Here is a 20,973-nt window from a genome sequence, read left to right on the forward strand (position 1 = left end):
TGAGGTCAATAAATTCGTTTCACCTCGGAAAGTTGTTCCATACTCCTACATCGATTTCAATTCAATATTTTATTTAAGTTTATAACTAGCTATTGCCCGCGGCAGTACTCTATTAAAATTATCTGAGAGATAAGTGGACGATAAGTTACACTTGATTAACGATTTAGATGTTACATAACTAGATAAACTTTATTGTTTTTGCAAAACATGCTTTTATAGAACCAAAGGAATCAAGTAAAAAAGTTATAAGTAGGCAAACATTTATTTGAAAAAAAAAATGAAAAAGTAAAGAAGGATCACACAAAACCAAATAGTTGGAACTTAATATACTTGCGATGTTTAAATTCATAATAATAAATTAATGTATCAAAGCATTACTTGCAAAACTTATATAATAATAATATAAAAGTAATAAAATTATTTCCGTAATCACGTTACTAAAGTCACAGGTTTTTATGGTCGATTTATGTACTAATTTAAATTCCGCCTAATAATATACACCGGCATTATTTATTTACTTCGGTGTGCGTATACTGTGTTATTATAAGTTGTTTTACAACAAGACACTTGTTGCTCATTTAGTTATCTATGTAAAGGAACGTAATTGACAACCTCCAGCATTTCAAGGATAGTAGAAACAAGTGGTTGTTTTACATTAATGTTAACCCATAGGTGCCCTTATCTGATATACATATAGACGATTGCACGTCAAGCTAATCACGGTGGCCTCTTATGCACCTAGTAATAGAGGCGATTTTGCAACAAAAAACTTATAGTCTGATGCGCTGTCTGTACTTACTGGGTACATAATTATTGTCGCACAGGAAATGTGTCATTTATACTGTTATTATTATTAACTTTTATATCTGAACTTTAAAATTACCAGTGCGCTTACCATGAGTTCTCGTTAGGTGTGCTCGCTAGCGAATACGTCAAAAAAATCTATGAGATTTTATTTCTTGAAAGTAGCCGCTAGAGGCGCTGCACAATATGTCATGCATTTAATGTCATTTTTTTACGGAGTCGCTAGCGAGCACACCAAACGTAAACTCATGGTAAGTACACAGGATAATGACTGATTGTGAGCCAGTTTAGCCGGTTCCTGATTAACTCCCTGACAGCCTATTAGAAAGTTGTCAAATAAACCCCCAATTTTAGTCTCGGATAGAGGTATCTGGCAGTTGAAGTAATCGGTCAGCAACCTTCATTTGTTTATGTCAGACAACTGCCTGGAACTCGGGAACTTAGTGAAACTGACAAGACAACAGTGATTTATAAATAACATGTGTGTATTAATATCATATATTGGAACTTTACAGGTACTAGTGAAACTGACAAAAATACTGAGATTTATAAATACTCGTAGGATGTAAGTGTATTAATATCACATATTGAACAGTCAGTGTAATCTATGCATCCATCATCAAGGGGCGATGACCTTCATCTTGATGCATCGGAACCAGACTGCATGGTACTTTGTGTTGCAAGATCGTATTGGTGTTGTTAAAAATAAACCGTAATTTATCATGACAGAGCTTAGAATAGCTCTGCATGTCATTCAAGTGGCATGACAGCCGGATTAAGGCTTTATAAAAGCATATTTTTGGAGTTATTAGTACTTGAGTAGCTATAATCTACTCTCTTTGTTAACTAAGCGAAAACAACCACCTAAAGATAGATAGATAGATTTATCATTATTGCACATAAAACTGACAAATGAAAGAAATATCAAAATGAAACAGCATATAATTAAACAACAGGCTTATCACTAGGAAGCGATCTCTTTCAGATGACCCATGGAGATGACTGTTGCTTAAGATGCGATGGTGATGATTGAACTTAGTTAGTACTACTTAGGCCCAGTTTTTTGATTCATACTTAAAATAACAATTTGTTAAATTTTGCTACTAATGGTTAAATATTAACAAAATGCTAACTAATAGTTAAAAAATGTACTAATAGTCAAGCTAACCATTGTTCGAAAAATATTTTTTTCTGATATTCAACCACTTGACATTTGACATCTGCCAAATTTGACTATTGGTTATTTTAACTACGAATAAAAAAACCGGGCTTAAGGCCCAGTTTTTTGTTAATATTTAACCATTAGTAGAAAAGGACAATGACCAAAAGTGGTCCAAATGTCCACCATTAATCCATTAATGAGACCTATATTGGCTTATAGTCCATTAAATAGAGATTAACTTTCAGTATGGGACGAAAAAAAAAAGCTGTCAGTAAAAAGTTATAACACTTTAAAAAATTGTAGTAGTTTACGCGCTAATCTCAGGAACTACTGGTCCGACTTGAAAAATTATTTTGTTATGGATAGCCCATTCATCAAGGGTGGTTTTGGGACAAATAACATCACCCTACAACCAATAGGGGCGGAGCAGTAAAGACAAATGTTGTAAAAATGGGAAATATTATTCAGACGATTTCACGCGTACAAAGTCGTAGGCACAGCCAGTATAATATTTAATAAAATTCATCTATAAGCCCGCCCCACATGCGACATGACATAATATGCGTAGATTATGTGCAATGGATAGAATGATATCAAGAACATTTTTCGGATGAAAAGGTAAAAAACAAACTTCTCATTCAGTCATAACTTTTTACTGACAGCATATTTTTGATTGCGGTTTGGTTATAATGAATCAGTATTTAGTAGACTATTTTACTACATAGGTCTCGTTAGTGGTGGACATTTGGACCACACTCCATACATTTTTGGTCATTGTCCTTTAACAATTTTAACCATGAATAAAAAAACTGGGCCTTAATATAATACTCAGTAATAATATTTTAATAACACTAAGGTTGAGTTGTACCACCTTTAACCGTAACTGTAACCATAACCGTAGTTTTTGTATGGAGTTTGATAGACTTTTAAAAAAGTAAAGTATATGGTGCAACCCACCCAGTCTAACTTTTAACTAACACTAAATTAAATTAGCTCGGCTGAATCATCGTGAATAAAACGATTTGTCTAATAGAATTCACTATGTAAATATAATGTAAATACTGGTAATAGATACATCGCAGACACGACACGTTCGACCGGTTGTCAGACTCACGACCGGTATGCGCCCGAATTGCGAGTCAAGTTCACATGTCGTGCGTGAGTACGTCACCTGACATAACGGTTAGGTGCTGCGTAAACGGTGAAACAAGAAACAATTATATTTAACCGACTGCAAAAAGGAGGAGATTCTCAATATAAGTTTTTTGTTGAACTAATCACAGACCTGAATTTATTCTGGCCTGTGTGATATTTTATAATACAGGCTTAATTTTGTAACATACTTAGATTTTAATTTCACTTGCAAGACCTCTCGTTTATCAAACGGCTTCGCAGGTTTGTCTTTAAATGACCTATAAATTTATTATTGTTTTATTAACATTATCGTTTATCGTGAAAAACTATTCTAGATAAATCACCGGCCCCTACTTCGTCTTCGACATTTTGTTTAAAAAAAAAAATGTTATCCTCGATTTGATAAAGTTTCAAGTTATCCCTTTTAATCTGATAAAGTTTCAAGTTATCCGTTTCAAGTTATCTCTTTAAGTGAGTAGAATTTGATTTATGACTCGTAGCGAAGAGCGATTAAATCATAATCATACTATTTATGTTTTGTTGCCTTAAGGTTTTAATTACATTGAAATAAAAAATCCTGGATGTAGGCCGCCACCAACCGGCCATTGTGGAAACATTAGGAGAGGCCTATGTTCAGCAGTCGACGTCCTATGGCTGAAATGACGATGATGATGAAATAAAAAATCACAATTCTACATTAAATTTTAAACTTTTACGGGACTATTCCCACCTCTCGTTCCCACCACTGCAACTCCTGTGTAGCCAGGATCTACAGCTTGACCGCCATAAAAACCCAACCAATTAAGGTCAAGTTTGTCCCGGGGGAAAGTTAAACTGTCATTGTACCCGCAACGAAATTAATCAGAAGAACATACTTAGGAGGAGTTCGAAATTAAGGTTCGACTTCCCTCCATTGCAAAAGTAGCACTATTACACGAACTTATTTGTGTACATCTTTACGCGTATTTAGTGTCTACGCTTGCGGAGAGCTTAAATCAGAGAGAGGCGTGACGGATACCGTAACAACACGTCATGGACATTTAACGTATCGTTTATTGTTTTTGTTTTGACATACAGTATTGATTTGTTAATTTCGTTGCTGATTTTTGTTTTGTTTTATATTATTGGTTGATATCAGGCACTAAATCGGTCTTCCTATAATTACTAAAATTCAAACTGTTAAAATAAACAACTAGAACTTGATCAACAATGTTTTGTAATTTTATAAAAAACAGGAAATCTTCGAAATAGATTTTCAAATGCGTCATTTAAAATAGGAAGTAAATCAGGTTCTATATTAGTTTCCGAATATTTTAATTGTATATTTCCTAAAAGCTATATTATATCATACCTACATTAAAAAATAACAATGTATCGTTCATTTTATTATGTATTACAAAAAAAAGTGTTTAAGTATGTCTAGTACTCATAGTACAAGCTTTGCTTAGTTTAAAAGGCTGTTACATTTATTTATTTATCGGTAGGTGAAATAAAGGCATAAATGTAATTTGTTTTCAGCAAATGCGTTCCTAAAAAGCGCTTTTACACGTAGCAGTATTACTTTATCCTTACCACTGTTTTAGGACAAAAAATAGGCCAGTGCTGTAACAGAAACAATAAATGTTAACGCGAATGAAGCTGGGGTGGATCGCTAGCGTGAAAATAGGACATCTAAAAAGTGTAAATATTACAAATTAAAAGTCTGTTTATTTTCAAGTCCCTGTTTATTTTCAAGTCCCTGTTCATTTTCAAGACATTTATCGAAAACCATTAAATATTTAAGTTGGGTAGAGTTCGTTGTCGTACGTTAATCCCGTGCTAATTAGAAAACTTGTCAATTAATTGGAACTTCATAAATTAATAGAGAACACAAAATAAGTTAGGACTGTTAATTAGACCTTGTCAATTTTTGATCTGACTAAAAATTATACGGTTAAATCGAGATTTAAAGACTAGTAGGTGAGTGTAAATATCGCGTTCCTACTAAACGTTATTATTATGATCATATGAGTACAACGCTTTTTGTTTTGGTTGGTGATACAGCGTTGTAAATGATTAATATAATTTAATTAATAAAAGGTATATTATTTTTAGTAACGGAAGAGGAAGTGTTTTCAGAATGAATTATCGAAATACAAGATGACCCGAATTAAAGATATAAAAAAATATATATATTGAAATCATCGCTCTATCATCTCGAAGAGTACCCAACCTGTTATGCGTGCGTGTTATTCTTTTTAGTAGTATGCAAAATTTCGGATATGACCTTTACTACTCGACATTAAGGTGTATTATATTGTATCGTCACGAGCAGATGCTGTGGCAAGACAAAAGAGGGCTAGTTTGGCCTGTTTTGAAATCGTGACGAGTCATATATAAGTTCTTGAGGCGGGAGCTGGTCATCAGTCAAGAGGAGACCTCGTAGTGGCAGCTTGTTTGCTTGTTAGACGAGATCGAAATCTATTCAACATGTACAAATCGGTACGTCACTTACTTTACTTTATAAGATTTCGGCGTATCGGTTGCAGCATAGCAGCCGAAACGTCAAGCCGTGAATACATAATAATATGTAACTCATATAAAAAATATCTTTTGACCCATGTTTCTCTACTTTCCTTTACTAATTACTATACATCCTCTACTAAATTGTCTAGAAGAGATCGCTTCCTAACGATAAGACCGCCAGAATGGTACTGTTTTTAATTTGTATTTTTTTAATTTATCAGTTTTATGTTCTGTGAAAATTAGTAGTATCTGAGACATTGTAAGCAATGTCGCAGATACTTAAATCAAATCAATTGTTCGAAAGAAATCTCCGACCTTAAATTTAACAACTTAAGTATTATTATTTCCCACTCTGTTTATATTTTGGAAAAATTAAGAGATACCTTAGCGTACCTCTTTCACCTCCAGTTCATTGCCACCGGCGTTATAACTCATTTCAAATTCCTTCATTGCCCTGAATCTTTTATAAATTACTAACTAGAACCTAGACGCAAAAAATATTGCGACCTAATTTAGGAATTTGGGATTCCTTTACCTGAAACAATTTCGGGTTCGTCGACCGACCCGTCCAGTTCTTATCCATTAGCTTTATTACATCGCTTTTATAATAACGGTTGGCACATTGTTAAGCGTAGCCAGATGTTTCGCCGGGCACGGAAGGGTTAAATCCTAAGGGAACACTTAAAATTACGCACCCTCTTAGTTTTGATTTAACTTAGGTACTTGTTCCTGATATTTAGACGATTCAGCAAAAATGTTAGACAGTTTAAAATTTGTTTCGTTAATTTGAACAATACTCGTAATACGCATTATATCGACTATTATTATGAGTCTTTAAAACTTCATAAGCATATTATTTATTTATTTATTTATTATTATTCAATCATCTTACAAGCTAACAGAATATATTCCAAAGCACTTATAAGACTAATTGTACGTAGGTTATCATCATATAATAATAATTAAGTCAATTAAATAAAACAATATATTTTTTATTATTTATTATTATTATTAAATTACAAGTAAATTATGAAAATAATGTCATAATAAAGTAGTAAATTAATAATCAGTCAAATAAAGTCAAAATAGAAACAATAATAATGTCAAATTGTCAATACGTATAAAAGTCATATAATTTAATTCAAAATTGATTTAAGAGATGTCCTAAACTATCTGCAAATAGATCGATTTCATAGTGCCGAGCAAGAATGTCCCCGATAATTATTACCAGAATTGTGTAACAAAATAACAGACACTATTATACTGTTACATTTTATACTGCTGAATGGACACATTACTTGATCTTCAACTATCCTGTGCCTCAGCTCTGTAGCTCTCATTGTTCTTGTTTGTGTCTACTAGCTCTCTATCAGATAAATAATAATCCGCATAGAAGTTTGATTTTTTTGCCATTTTGTTTCGTGCCTTCGTCTAACACCTTATTTGAGTTGAATTTGTTGCGGCGCTTCTTCTCAGAACTTGCCAAATGTTGGTCTCGAAGCACTGGGCTAAGGGCTATATTTCACCGGGACACCATGGCGGCGCGACCAGTCGCCGGCTACCAACAAAATGTATGCAGCTCTATAGAGAGTTACTCATCTGGTGTCCGTTTGGTTGCACAAAGCTGCATACATTTTGTTGGTAGCCGGCGACTGTTGCGCCGCCATGGTGTCCCGGTGAAATATAGCCCTAAAAGTTTATGAGAATGTAAAAGTTCCATATGAGCAAAACTTTAAGGTTTTTTATAGAGATGGGCCGACTAGTCGCCGACTAGTCGGGAAAGCCGACTATTCGGCATCATTTGTAGTCGGCCGACTAGTGACGACTATTCGGCAAAATATGCCGATTATAATCGGCGCATTACAAAATTAATTATGTGAATGAAATAAACTCATAATCACCAAGATGATTATGATGTAGACCAAGGGCGTTTATCTAAACCACTTTTGACTGCAAAAAATCAGTAAAAAGTGGTTTCACCTGATTTATAATTTTGGCAATCAGTCTAAATTCATACAAAGTTAATATTAGTTAAAATTACCAGGAAATCATCAAAAATGTGTAAAATTTATGTAATTTCATTTGTCCAAAATTTTTTTTTTCACTTTTTTCGGGGAAAAAATGCATGGAATTGCATACCTATCCTGCGGTTAAGTGGTACATTATGTGGGGCTCCTCTCATCGGAAGGATGAGGAATACCCACATAAATAACCCCTGAGATCGCGATCGCCTTAGTGTGAAGAACTATGGAAATCCGGACAAAGCCATCAACTATCACAGTCAGTACCGGCAATTGCCCACCTGTATGGCGGGCCCTGCCTATCCGACCGTGGTGGTAAGTCCGTGCTATGCAGGCGGCCCCCCACGCCCCCAGCTTGCTGACCATCACCGTGGAGGGTGGAGAGGAATCAGTGAGCCTAGGATGCGTGCCGCGATAAGCGCAATTTTGACCATACATTTTGTCGTCGATAAGTAAGAATAATATCACGGCGCGCATCCTAGCCCAGCAGGAGGCGATCATATTGTCACCTCCTCTGACCCCTCCGCCGCCGAAAATTATGAAATCTACCTTAGGTACAGTTACTGTTAGGTGATTGTAATGTTGCTTTTTATTTTATCTTATTATTAAAGAAATCTAATTTCTCAAAAATTTATATTTATCTCTTTAGAAATCTAGATATTCATATTTCTTTGAGAAAATCTAGATAATTTATTCTTCGGACAAGTAGATATTAGAATGATCGGCATTGCCGATTAGTCGGCCGACTAATCGGCAATTTGAAAACCGATTAGTCGGCTAGTCGGTTAGTCGGCAAAGACCATAGTCGGCCCATCACTAGTTTTTTATTAGACTTTTATTTTTATTCTTTTATTATTTTACTATTTAATAGTCTAAGCAAATAAAGGACTTGACTTTGACTTTGACCTTCTTAATTTTTCTTTTGTTTATTTCCAGATCATCCTTTTCGCCATCTTGGCTTGCGCCGCCGCTGCGCCTGCACCTTCGCACGTGCTAGCTTACTCCGCCCCTGCTGTAGTGTCGTCTGTAGTCCAGCCTGCTGTGTCGAGCTACTCTGCATACTCCAGCTCTGTAGTCCACGGCTCCCCTGTAGTGCCTGTAGTCCACTCAGCTCCTGTAGTTCACTCAGTACCTCTTGTCCACTCAGTACCGGTCGCCTACTCCGCCCCTGTACACACAGTATTAGTCTAAGATAGCATTTATGAATAAGTTAATAACGATAGAAATTCTTTACCTTTATGTAGTTTCCAAGTTTTCGAGTAAATTCTGTAACAAACTGACAATGTGATCCTTAATTTTTGGTTTTTGAAATGGTTTGTGCTTTAAAGTTTTTAAATTCTCCAAATTTTAATATACTTATTTCTCTAAATCGGCAAATGTATATGTGATATTATAAGGATAATAATAAAGGACCGGGCCAAGTTTGACCCGTGAGCTCCAAAGCGTACAATAATAATATTAATTTTAAAAAAGCAAGAATATTTTATTTGACATTATAATTCTCCTTCTCCCCAAAGCTATGAATTCACGAAATAAGTCAAACTAACATCGACATTCGAGACTCCATAAGGTCTCACAGTACGCGTGGACGCACAGGATGACACACGAACCAATCACAGAGCTCTATTCAACGCTGTGCGTTCGATTTGCTGCTTCGGGTTAGTAGTAGTTTCGCACGATTTTCCTTCGCATGTGCGAAACGTCCCCTTTCAATAATAATTTTAGTAGGCGTTTCGCCCGGATTTATCAAAAGTATTAAAAACGGGTGCGAATCGACCCCTTTGAGAACTAGTAATTTCATTCGTGCGAAGGAAAATCTTGCGAAACTACTACTAACCCGCTGCTTCACTTAAACAAGCATCGTTTATGAATACGGGCGTTAAAGTGGTATATAGGAGATTCATGTTTGTAAGGTAAACTTATCTCTTGTTATGTGGGGAGAGAATGTAGAAATGTATGCTTTTGGCAAGTTCCTTTGATTGCGGAGTGCACAATCAAAATTTTCAGAGAGAGAGAGCCATGCGGGTGATATGCTATTAGGCCCGATTCGACCAAACTTTTATCCGAGAATAACTCCTGGTATAACTGGCACATTGAGTTTCAGTATGGGAAATACTCGTATTATTATTCTAAGATTAATATTCATTTATTCTTGTTTGGTTGAATCTACCTTAAGTAGTTGATTATAATAAAGTTATGGATAAGTTAAAAAGCTCAACCTACTCGTAGATAACAAATAGGCATATGAGTTTCAGTTATTGATTAATTTTCATCAGTTCTAGTGATTCAGAGCTTCCTATTCGTATACCAGTTATATTTATAAATGATCTATAAAGAGCAAATAGTAGGAAAATGACAAAAGCAAATATACCAAACGTGATAGGAAATACTACAAACATTTTATCTTTAATTTTCTTGATGCCAGAAACATTTTTCTCAAATGTTATGTTTAGGCGGTCGTTGACTCTTAAAGGTTAACGACTCTATCCTTTACATTCGAAATAGTTCCAGTATACTATTATAATGTTTAGTTATTGTTCCCTTTGAATGTAGGGTAAACACACCACGAGAAACACTTGTCAATTATTGCATCATTCTCATAACCAATGTCGAATACATAAATCTAATAATAGAATAGAAAGCTTAATTATTATTTTATTATGCAATAAAGGCTTGAATTTCATGTCAGATTTTTTGGAATCCTAAATTAATTAAATAAGCATGTGTGCGTATGGGCTTGCACGTATCGTATCCTACATACTACGTAATCGTGAGTTCGATGCTTGGAAAAAGGATGAACATAATTATTGAAGTATTTATATTAATTGGCTATTTAGTTATTGCATAACATAAAGTGAATGGCCCTTTATCAAAATGTTCAAGGTAAACACGGAAATAGTGTCGATTGCCGAGAAAATGCATTCTGATATCAAGCTGAAGAGTTTAGAGTCCAAGATAGATTAGAAGTGGTTTACGCTGACCGAAACTCAGAGCCCGCCACGCGCCCTTACCTAGGTGCTTTTCTTTACGCGAACGACCTATAGCCAACGCCCTGAATTGCATATTTTACCAACGTCACAAAGGTATCTAGGAATACGCCTACTAATCGGACCGGTNACGTTCAAAAGTTTGGCTGTACACGAGCACGTAGGTACACAAGATGTTGTTCTCTTTTATGAAATTTGTTAGTACTAAGGTTGAATTATTAAATATTCACTGTTAAATGTGATTAATTTATCACTTTTACCGCGACTGTCGGTAATTATTCATAATAACCGGTTATAATTAATAATTTTCAAATTATAATCAAAGGTTTTCAAATATTTATCTTTTTATCTGACTTAAAATTACGTTTACGTGACAATAGATAGCAAAAGTAGCCATATAAAATGTATTTTAACAAAAAAATAATATTTTAAATCAGATTTACTCTATCGTTAAATTCGTCTTTAGAATAAAAAAAGAAAAAAATTAAAAAAGTGTTATTTTTTAGAATAATATGGCGTTTCAAACAATAGTCTGGTGAAGTGAGTGTCTCTCTCCGAAAAGCGGGACCGAGACTGTCCCGCGCGGGACATTTAAATTTGATTTAAAAATCGGGACGTCCCGCCAAAATCGGGACGTCTGGCAACGCTGGTTGTGCGTTGATAGATCACTATGTCAGTCAGTCAGTCGGTCACCTTTGAGTTATAATATTTAGATTATTATTATTATTACTCGTATGCTCGTTATTACATTTTGAAATCAATTAATGGTTCATTGTAAACACCGAAAAAGTTCAGATCACTGACAAAATGTTGTTTGGGGATTAAATTCTAAGGCAGGGTGATTTCAAGATGGTGCAATCTTACTTTAACTTTAACAAACGTCAAAAATCTGTCAAACTCCATACAAGCACCTGTTATCGTTATAGTTTTAGTTAAAGTTAGGTGGTACAACTCAGCCTAAGACTACATTCTAAGATAGGTAAGAGTTGTTTATGCTGGCTGACCGAAGTTCAGGGCCCGCCATGCGCCTTTACCTAGTAGCTTTTCTTTACGCTAACGACCTCTAGCCAACGCCCTGAATTGCATATTTACCTACGTCACAAAGGTATCTAGGAATACGCCTACTAATCGGACCGGTATAAAAGCTGAAGCCAAAGGGGTAAATGCATCAGTTACATTTCGTAAACAACACAGACCACAATGTTTAAGCTGGTGGTGTTGTCCTCTGTCCTGGCCATGGCGGCCGCCGCGCCCAGCGCCCTGGGTCTGGGCTGGGGCCTGGGAGGACTCGGCTGGGGCGGTCCCCTGGCCGGCCTCGGCGCCCCGCTAATCGGCCACGCGGCCCCCGTGGCGGTCGCGGGCCCCGCAGTGGCCCTCGGCGCGCCCCTGCACGGCGCCGCCTACAACTACCGCGGCCCCGTCTCGCTCGCCCCCGGCCAGCCCGCCAGCATCCTGGCTGCCGACGGCAGGCCCCTGGACACCCTGAGCGTGAACCTGGACCGCGCCGCGCACCTCACCGCGAGGGCCGTTGACGCCACGTTGGGCCACGGCGCGCACATCCTGGGCAAGCGCTCGGCGCCGCTGCTGGCCCCCGCCGCGGCCTGGTCGCACACCGCCCGCATCGACATCCCCGCCGCCCGCCTGGTGGCCCCCGCCGGCCTCGGCTTGCACGGCGCCGTCGCGCCCTGGGGCGTGGGCCCCGTGGGCCCCGCCGTGGGTCTCGGCCATGCCGGCGTCCTCGGACACGCTGGTGTCTGGGGCCTCCATGGCTAAATTGTAAATATGAAACCTAGCCTATTGTATAATGTATCTATCTACCTATAGTTTATAAAGAGAGTTACCACGACACTTATATGTTTTAATTCTACCCTGAATGCAATACCCTATTCTATTTAAAACTCGTAGAATTATTCTTACTGTATGATAATTCTACATAGCATGGTGATCCATGTTGTTAGATCTGTCCTATCGAACCATGGTCCACCAGGCCTAGAGAGTCCAAAACCATATCCGTGAATACTTAATACCTCAGAATATGCAACAACATAATGATAAGAAGACACGATAGTTAGCTGCTTAGACACAAGTAAGAATGAGAATGAAGAAATTAGAGTCAGAATACAATATAAGTAGGTATTCGTAAAAATTTTCGTCTTGCGTCACAACACAATAAGTTACATATCAAATTCACTGATTGCATCCAACGGTAACGATTCACTTACAGGGCAGATATGTACCATCCTAGACTGCATCCCACTTAACATCAGGTGCGATTGTGGTCAAATACCTGCCTTGTTATGCATAAAAATAAAAAAAAAAACGATGAAAATCCTTGGGGGAGGCCTTTGTCCAGCAGTGGACGTCATTTGGCTGAAACATGTGTACAGCGGTGGCAACTGCTTACCATCACAGGTGATCTGTTCGTCTGCCACCTATCATTTTACATAAAAAATTTGTCAAGTGCCTCGCGCAGCATAGGGATCCGTAGTTGACAGTGACAGTGAGTGTAGACAGACAGACAGACAGACATATCGAAACTATAAGGGTTCCTTGTCAGGACTACTGAACCCTAAAAACAGAACAGAACGACGGGAGAAGAATATACATCATCATTATTTCAGCCAACGGCACTTCTCTGCCTTCCACACTCCCTCCTACCTAGGTCTCTCATAAGGAACGCCAATCGCTTTTTTCATCCGGCCACTGTCAGCTATCATCTTGAGGTCGTACAAATAAAAAGAAAATTCTAATAAGCTGTATATCGCAAAGTATGTAATAATTACTATGCTGCTGGATGCTGCGCTGCTTTTCATATTAACAATAACCAACGTAGTCGCCCCAAACAAACTTGGCGGCGCACTGTAGCAAACGAGGCGAAGAAAATTAGCATGACTTAGAGCGACATCCAACGCGAAGCTCAAGACCGAACGCGATGGAGGACTGTTGTAGACGCCCTCTGCCCCATCTAGGGGACATAGGACATTAAGGTTGAGTTGCACCACCTAAGTTTGACCGTAACTATAACGATAACCGGTATTTTTGGTATGGAGTTTGTCAAGTTAAAGTAATATGGTGCAAGTGGTGCAACCCAGCCTAATTCAAGTTAGTCAAACTGGTGAACAATATGAGAGAGAAAAGTACACGTCGTGTACTTAATATCATTAAAACACATTAACATTCATGAATTTGACTTATTCTGGACTCAGTTAGTTTTAAAAAGTACTTTTTAAGCGTCTCAACATTACCTACCTACAGTCTACACTTATTGCCTACCTAAGGCAGTCATTAATTTGGTTTGAAATTAGTTTGAGGTGTGAAGCATTATAGTTACATACTTAAATGCAAAAATACTCCTAGAAAAGAACGATAAACTACGATTAATTAGATAAAATCCGAAACATAAATAAATTTATTTATAAGTTATATTAAGATCCCTACTGATATGTATTCTTACCTATTTTTAAATATGTACGAGTACCTATGTACTTAATCTATAAAAAATGTTTATAAATAAATTAATGTTTTACATAATAGGCTTTGATTTGAGTTAGAGTTTTCAAGAGATAATTAAGTAGGTAAATACTGACGATGTAATTTTAAGATAATTATAATCTTTCTTTAAAAGCCAAAACAAAGCAGGGAAGCCGCTACCAATCGATCAACATGGAAAGCATTGGGAGAGGCCTATGTTCAGCAGTGGACGTCCTATGGCTGAAATGATGATGATGATGATGATGATGATGCTGCAAAAACTACATTTTACCCCTGGCTTCTCTCTCGTAAAATACCATCTGTTACGGAAATACATTATTGTGCCATTTATAAGTTGCGTCCCCGTTTTACCCATTGAATTTAAAAAAAAATATTAGTCCTCACCTAAGTTCTTTAAAGGTATGTTGCTTCCTCCCATTTATTAAAGCTATGTACGCTATTATACGTATAGTTAGTTACATCATACTGTGTGTAAAATAAAAAGAGTCAGAAAAGTGTTATCGGCCATTATAACAGTGGTAATAAGAAGCCCTTAAGTCAATTTAAAGTTAATAAATCAGGCCTTTGATTAGTTAAATTGCAATGTTCAGACGTAGTAGTAGAATATGAGTCGAGATATACCTACATCGTTTTGTAATATGGCCCTTAAGATCTCATGAAAGCTGACCGCAAAGACGCTCAAAATGTAATAACTAGGACTTATTATTATTGTTACTCGTATGTTCGTTATTTCATTTTAAAATCAAAATCGTTCATTGTATGTAAAAAGTACTGATCACTGAAAAAATGTTTTTTGGGGATTAAATTCTACGGCAGGGTTGTACTATCTTTCTATAACTTTATCAAACGTCAAAAATCTGTCAAACTCCATACAAAAAGCACCGGATAACGTTATAGTTATATTTAAAGTTAGGTGGTACGACTAAGCCTTAGACTACATTCTAAGATAGGTAAGAGTTGTTTATGCTGGCTGACCGAAGTTCAGGGCCCGCCATGCGACTTTACCTAGTAGCTTTACTTTACGCTAACGACCTCTAGCCAACGCCCTGAGTTGCATATTTACCTACGTCACAAAGGTATCTAGGAATACGCCTACTAATGGGACCGGTATAAAAGCTGAAGCCAAAGGGGTAAATGCATCAGTTACACTTCGTAAACAACACAGACCACAATGTTCAAGCTGGTGGTGTTGTCCTCTGTCCTGGCCATGGCGGCCGCCGCGCCCAGCGCCCTGGGTCTGGGCTGGGGCCTGGGAGGACTCGGCTGGGGCGGTCCCCTGGCCGGGCTCGGCGCCCCGCTGATCGGCCACGCGGCTCCCGTTGCGGTCGCGGGCCCCGCAGTGGCCCTCGGCGCGCCCCTGCACGGCGCCGCCTACAACTACCGCGGCCCCGTCTCGCTCGCCCCCGGCCAGCCCGCCAGCATCCTGGCCGCCGACGGCAGGCCCCTGGACACCCTGAGCGTGAACCTGGACCGCGCCGCGCACCTCACCGCGAGGGCCGTTGACGCCACGTTGGGCCACGGCGCGCACATCCTGGGCAAGCGCTCGGCGCCGCTGCTGGCCCCCGCCGCGGCCTGGTCGCACACCGCCCGCATCGACATCCCCGCCGCCCGCCTGGTGGCCAATATTTCATCTCAATGTATTTGAAATCCTTAAGTGGGCAATAGCTATACGGTTTACCCTATGTACGAGTACCTATGTACTTAATCTATAAAAAATGTTTATAAATAAATAAATGTTTTACATAATAGGCTTTGATTTGAGTTAGAGTTTTCAAGAGATAATTAAGTAGGTAAATACTGACGATGTAATTTTATCTGTTTAGATAATATAATCTTTCTTTAAAAGCCAAAACAAAGCAGGGAAGCGCTGAACGCAGGCTGCTACCAATCGATCAACATGGAAAGCATTGGTGGAGGCCTATGTTCAGCAGTGGACGTCCTATGGCTGAAATGATGATGATGATGATGCTGCAAAAACTACATTTTACCCCTGGCTTCTCTCTCGTAAAATGCCATCTGTTACGGAAATACATTTGTTTGCCATTTATAAGTTGAGGCCCCGTTTTACCCATTTAGGGGTTGAATTTAAAAAAAATATATTATTGCTCACCTAAGTTCTTTAAAAGTATGTTGCTTCCTCCCATTGATTAAAGCCAGACAGAAAAGTGTTTATTAAAGCCAGACAAAAAAGAAAAGACTCAGAAAAGTGTTATCGGCCATTATAACAGTGGTAATAAAAAGCCCTTATGTCAATTTAAAGTTAATAAATCAGACCTTTGATTGGTTAAATTTCAATGTTCAGACGTAGTAGGTAATCTACGAGTATGCTAGAATAGAGTCGAGTTATACATAGTTTTTGTAATATGGCCCTTAAGATCTCATGAAAGCTGACCGCAAAGACGCTCAAAATGTAATAACTGGGACTTACCTACTTACTAGCGGCCGCCTGCTACTTCGTACGCGTGGATCCCATTTAACCCCTTTAGGGGTGGAGTTTCGTAAAATCCTTTCTTAGCGGATGCCTATGTCGCAGTCAGATTGTATAATCCGTCGTTTTACATTACAGCTAGGCATTTTGCATTACAGCTCTGTTTTGTAATACGGCGGCTTAACGTTTAGCCGGATTGAATACAGCTGAATGAAAATCCGCCGGAATGTATTCGGCGCTAAACGTTCTTCAATACGGCTAGCCGTAATGTAAAACAGCGTGTCATTACCCGCCGCTTTGACAGTTTTTAGTTCCTATTTTCAATACCGTGGCGCTGCCGGACAAAGTGGCTATGTATTCTGGTGTTCGGCGGAATCCTACACAATATTATTAATGTAAAAATATGAAATCATGGCCTTGGCCGGTGAAGATAATTTTATCTTAAAGAAAAATAACCCAGAAAAATTGACTAAGACTTTATTGTTTTGAGTTACCTGTCCCCTGTGATCATTTTTAATGTCTAAAAAAGACTAAAGCCAAATATCTAATTAATTCTTAAAATGTTTAGAAAAGTTTAATTGTTATGAGTTACTTTTTTTTAGATGGCTATCCCTTGTGATTTATAAATAAGTAAAAAAAAATACTGAAGCCAAATATATTATTAGGTATACAGTAACGAAGATAATAATTCTTAAAATCTGTCTTTTAAAATTTATTTTCATTAAAGATTGTTTTATTTTGTAAGTATGGTCAACCTACAATCTAAGTAGTAGTACGATGCGGCTAAACGTGGGCCGCCGTATTGAAGAACGTATCGCAATGACAATCCGCCTAAACGTTGAACCGCCGTATTACAAAACAGAGCTGTAATGTAAAATGCCTAGTGGTAATGTAAAACGGCGGATTATACAATCCGACTGCGACACCTACATAACATCTACCAGCATGCCAAATTCAGCCTGATCCGTCCAGTGGTTTGGGTTGTGCGCAGCGTTGCCAGTTTTTTTTTTCGCCAAGTCGGGACTTTGGTACTTTTTGAGTGAAAATAGCGGGATTCTTCCGTCAGAAGCGGGACATAGTAAAAAAAACGTATATATGTTACGGTCAAAGTGATAAATGTGAAAATTATGAATAATCGCCGGTTATTATGAATAATTACCGCATGATTTGGTAAATGTGATTAATATGAGGTCATTTATGTGTGTATAAAACTAAATAGGCGGCACCTTAACCTATTTTTCACTTTAAATCAAAACATTATGTTACAGGCATCATGGAAAAGTAATATTATGCAAGAAACATTCTAAACTCATTATGCCAAATTATATTAATATATGATATCAAAACGTTCAAAAGTTTGGCTGTACACGAGCACGTAGGTACACAAGATGTTGTTCTCTTTTATGAAATTTGTTAGTACTAAGGTTGAATTATTAAATATTCACTGTTAAATGTGATTAATTTATCACTTTTACCGCGACTGTCGGTAATTATTCATAATAACCGGTTATNCGCGAGGGCCGTTGACGCCACGTTGGGCCACGGCGCGCACATCCTGGGCAAGCGCTCGGCGCCGCTGCTGGCCCCCGCCGCGGCCTGGTCGCACACCGCCCGCATCGACATCCCCGCCGCCCGCCTGGTGGCCCCCGCCGGCCTCGGCTTGCACGGCGCCGTCGCGCCCTGGGGCGTGGGCCCCGTGGGCCCCGCCGTGGGTCTCGGCCATGCCGGCGTCCTCGGACACGCTGGTGTCTGGGGCCTCCATGGCTAAATTGTAAATATGAAACTAGACTATTTTATAATGTACCAATCTGCCTATAGAGTATAAAGAGAGTTACCACAATACATTACGTTTCCTTCACTTTTATCCTGAATACCCTAAAACCCTATTCTCTTTAAAGTATTCATTAGGTTATACATAAATATCGTATAAGGTCACAACTGTCTTCTTCTATTGTAGATAGGCTAACATCTGAAATCATTACCCAGGTGTCAGAAAGCTGACACCAAAACTATTGTACTATTAGCAAGGCTCTATCATCAGACCCTAGTATCTTAATGCCTAACATGCCTTCTGAAATACAAAGCCGTAACTTTTTCAATCAACCAGGTTGATTAAAAACTTAAATTTTTAATTTAGTAGCTGGTCCCACATGGAGACTCCAGTTACAAAATAAAGTTCTAAAGGCGGTGGATATCTGAATGATAAGGGTAAAACACGAGTTGACTGGCCGTGGTATCTTATTGAGTCGTATTAATAAATGCAATATTTCATCCAAAATGTAACTATACATACCTACTATCGACATTACTCCCAAAAGTTTTATTTAGCAAATAAAAAGTGTTTGCCTCAAAAATTATTTCTATAATAGTAAACAGGTTCTTTGAATAAAATTGCCATTCTGTTTATGATATAAATAAATACAATGAGGGATACAAATACACTACTTATTTGCACAGTTTCAGGTACACAAATAGTAATAATATTAAGAATATTTTTGTATTGGAAACCTTTTGTGGGGTAATGCCTTACTATAGTATCGTAATCACAATCATGTACGCAGTTAGTACTAAAAATAACGTGTACTTATATTCCTACATGGGATAACGTGAAGTAAACATCCTAATTGTATACACAGTAATGCGCCATTCGCAAACAGGTTGTCTGATTACCTTATTTATCCTGAAGTTCAAAGAAAGTACATAAATAAATCTACTTATCCAGAGATAACATCTAGAAAAAATGTAGGTAATATAACGTCTAGAGAAAAAGATCTACGCATTATTTCATTTTTGAAACTTACTGCAATTGTGATCTGCGAGATGCCGCGCTACCTTGCATCGCTTGACGATAACTAATTGTTTAGGATTGCAAGGAAGGAAAAAAGCTTAACAAAACAGGTTTTTGCAGACTTCATAACAAAGTTCATCCTCTTAGAAATTATTGTGCTCGGTGCTTTGCATACGGTTTGGGGTCCGGGATTTGTTTGACCAATTGACCAAAAGTTAATTAAGGCCATTTTCTATTAGAAACTACTTAGCTACCTTAAAACTGGCACGGGTGCACTTAACGGAGTGGTTCACGCATAAAAAAGCGGTCGAGTAAATAAGAGACAATAACATCTCGGGCAAAAGTAGTCCTTTCAGGGCCAATTATTTCTTCCGGCGACGCCCAATGCAACTAAATGATGCTAGTATATAAACCGATTGCAACATCGCAATAGCATCAGTTCTTCTGAGTACAGAAAGCAACACAGACCACTTACAAAATGATGAAGCTGGTGGTGTTGTCCTGCCTGATGGCCGCCGCGTCTGCTGGCATTATCTCTGCTTACTCCCCCTACGCTGCCTACGGCGCCATCGCCTACAGTGCGCCCGTCATCGCGCCCAGCAACTACCGCGGACCCCTCTCCCTGGCCCCCGGACAGCCCGCCAACATCCTGGCCGCTGACGGCAGGCCCCTGGACACCTTGGACGTCAACCTGGACCGCGCTGCTCACCTCACTGCCAAGGCCTTGGACGGTGGAGTCCACCTTCTGAAGAAGCGCTCCGCTCCTCTGATCGCCGCCGTCGCTCCCGTGGCCCGCGTCGCTCACAGCTCCCTGGTCGCTCCCGGAGCCATCGCCTACTCTGCCCCCATCGCCACCGCCTACGGCGCCCCCATCGCCACCGCCTACGGCGCTCCCCTCGCCTACGGTGCCCCCCTCATCCACTACTAAGCTGTACTAAAGAGACCTGATGTAAATATGAAATGCAATTAAACTAAGGTTTACAAAAATGTTGTCTTCTTCATTTACCTAAACTATGCAATGAATTCATAATGTAATATGCAAACTAAAGTCGAATTAGCTTAGTTCATCGTACTCGTACTTTAGAATTAGATTCACATCAGGAACAATTGAGCTTTGCGAACTATCCACTCTCTATCTATAGCTAAACTGACAACACCGTTGTGCTAGGCAACAAGTTTTATAATTTAATCTGCGTTATAAATAAGCTTCAATAGTCCATGGTGTCACCTACCTGTTAACTGATATTACTATAGGTTCTCCGTAGTTAAACCTAGAACAAAACTACAGTTACAAATATTCTTATTCTTAAAAAATATTCTTATTCTTTTCTACAACTCTATAATCTTAGAGGAATTTGAACTTTCAATACAATTTCATATTTTTTTTATTGTTTTGATTTTCATACAACATCAATTTATTTTTCAATGGTCAAATGGTCATTATTATTATGGTGAATTATTCGAATAAATAAAAAAAATGTACCCAAGTATTAAAACCAACCTGACGTCATGCTGTCACCGAAATCCATATTAAAGGATTTTATGAAAAAAAGTGCAAGTTAAAAGAAATTCTTCAGCTCAGTCCAAACAAGTGTTCAGAGCTGATTTAGCTATTAAAAAAAAACTTTCTTAAGATTTAGGGTAGTTGTTAC

At 38.4% G+C, this 20,973-nt stretch overlaps 3 protein-coding genes across 3 annotated transcripts; all 3 read left to right on the forward strand.

The window, feature by feature from the left end:
- The first annotated feature begins 5,471 nt into the window (after positions 1-5,471).
- On the forward strand, positions 5,472-9,084 carry LOC114357721 (uncharacterized). Its single transcript, XM_028311469.1, has 2 exons — positions 5,472-5,581; positions 8,563-9,084. Exons 1-2 carry the CDS (start codon positions 5,570-5,572, stop codon positions 8,815-8,817), a joined length of 267 nt encoding a protein of 88 aa, XP_028167270.1. The 5' UTR covers positions 5,472-5,569; the 3' UTR covers positions 8,818-9,084.
- A 2,711-nt stretch (positions 9,085-11,795) lies between these two features.
- Positions 11,796-12,461, forward strand: LOC114357716 (cuticle protein 16.5-like). The gene has a single exon (XM_028311465.1). It carries the CDS (start codon positions 11,814-11,816, stop codon positions 12,384-12,386), a length of 573 nt encoding a protein of 190 aa, XP_028167266.1. The 5' UTR covers positions 11,796-11,813; the 3' UTR covers positions 12,387-12,461.
- A 2,792-nt stretch (positions 12,462-15,253) lies between these two features.
- LOC114357722 (cuticle protein 16.5-like) lies at positions 15,254-20,308 on the forward strand. Its single transcript, XM_028311470.1, has 2 exons — positions 15,254-15,677; positions 19,853-20,308. The coding sequence occupies exons 1-2, from the start codon at positions 15,277-15,279 to the stop codon at positions 20,247-20,249; spliced, it is 798 nt and encodes a 265-aa protein (XP_028167271.1). The 5' UTR covers positions 15,254-15,276; the 3' UTR covers positions 20,250-20,308.
- Positions 20,309-20,973: the final 665 nt, after the last annotated feature.

Source organism: Ostrinia furnacalis, unplaced genomic scaffold (assembly GCF_004193835.3).
Source record: "Ostrinia furnacalis isolate ACB-3 unplaced genomic scaffold, ASM419383v2 OfSCF3323, whole genome shotgun sequence".
Lineage (NCBI taxonomy): Eukaryota > Metazoa > Arthropoda > Insecta > Lepidoptera > Crambidae > Ostrinia > Ostrinia furnacalis.

Excerpts from the sequence above, each read along its gene's own strand:
- LOC114357716 (XM_028311465.1), top strand. The coding sequence starts at position 11,814 with ATGTTTAAGCTGGTGGTGTTGTCCTCTGTCCTGGCCATGGCGGCCGCC.
- LOC114357722 (XM_028311470.1), top strand. The coding sequence starts at position 15,277 with ATGTTCAAGCTGGTGGTGTTGTCCTCTGTCCTGGCCATGGCGGCCGCC. Across the intron at positions 15,678-19,852 it reads CTGCTGGCCCCCGCCGCGGC|TATCTCTGCTTACTCCCCCT; the intron begins CTGGTCGCACAC and ends GTCTGCTGGCAT.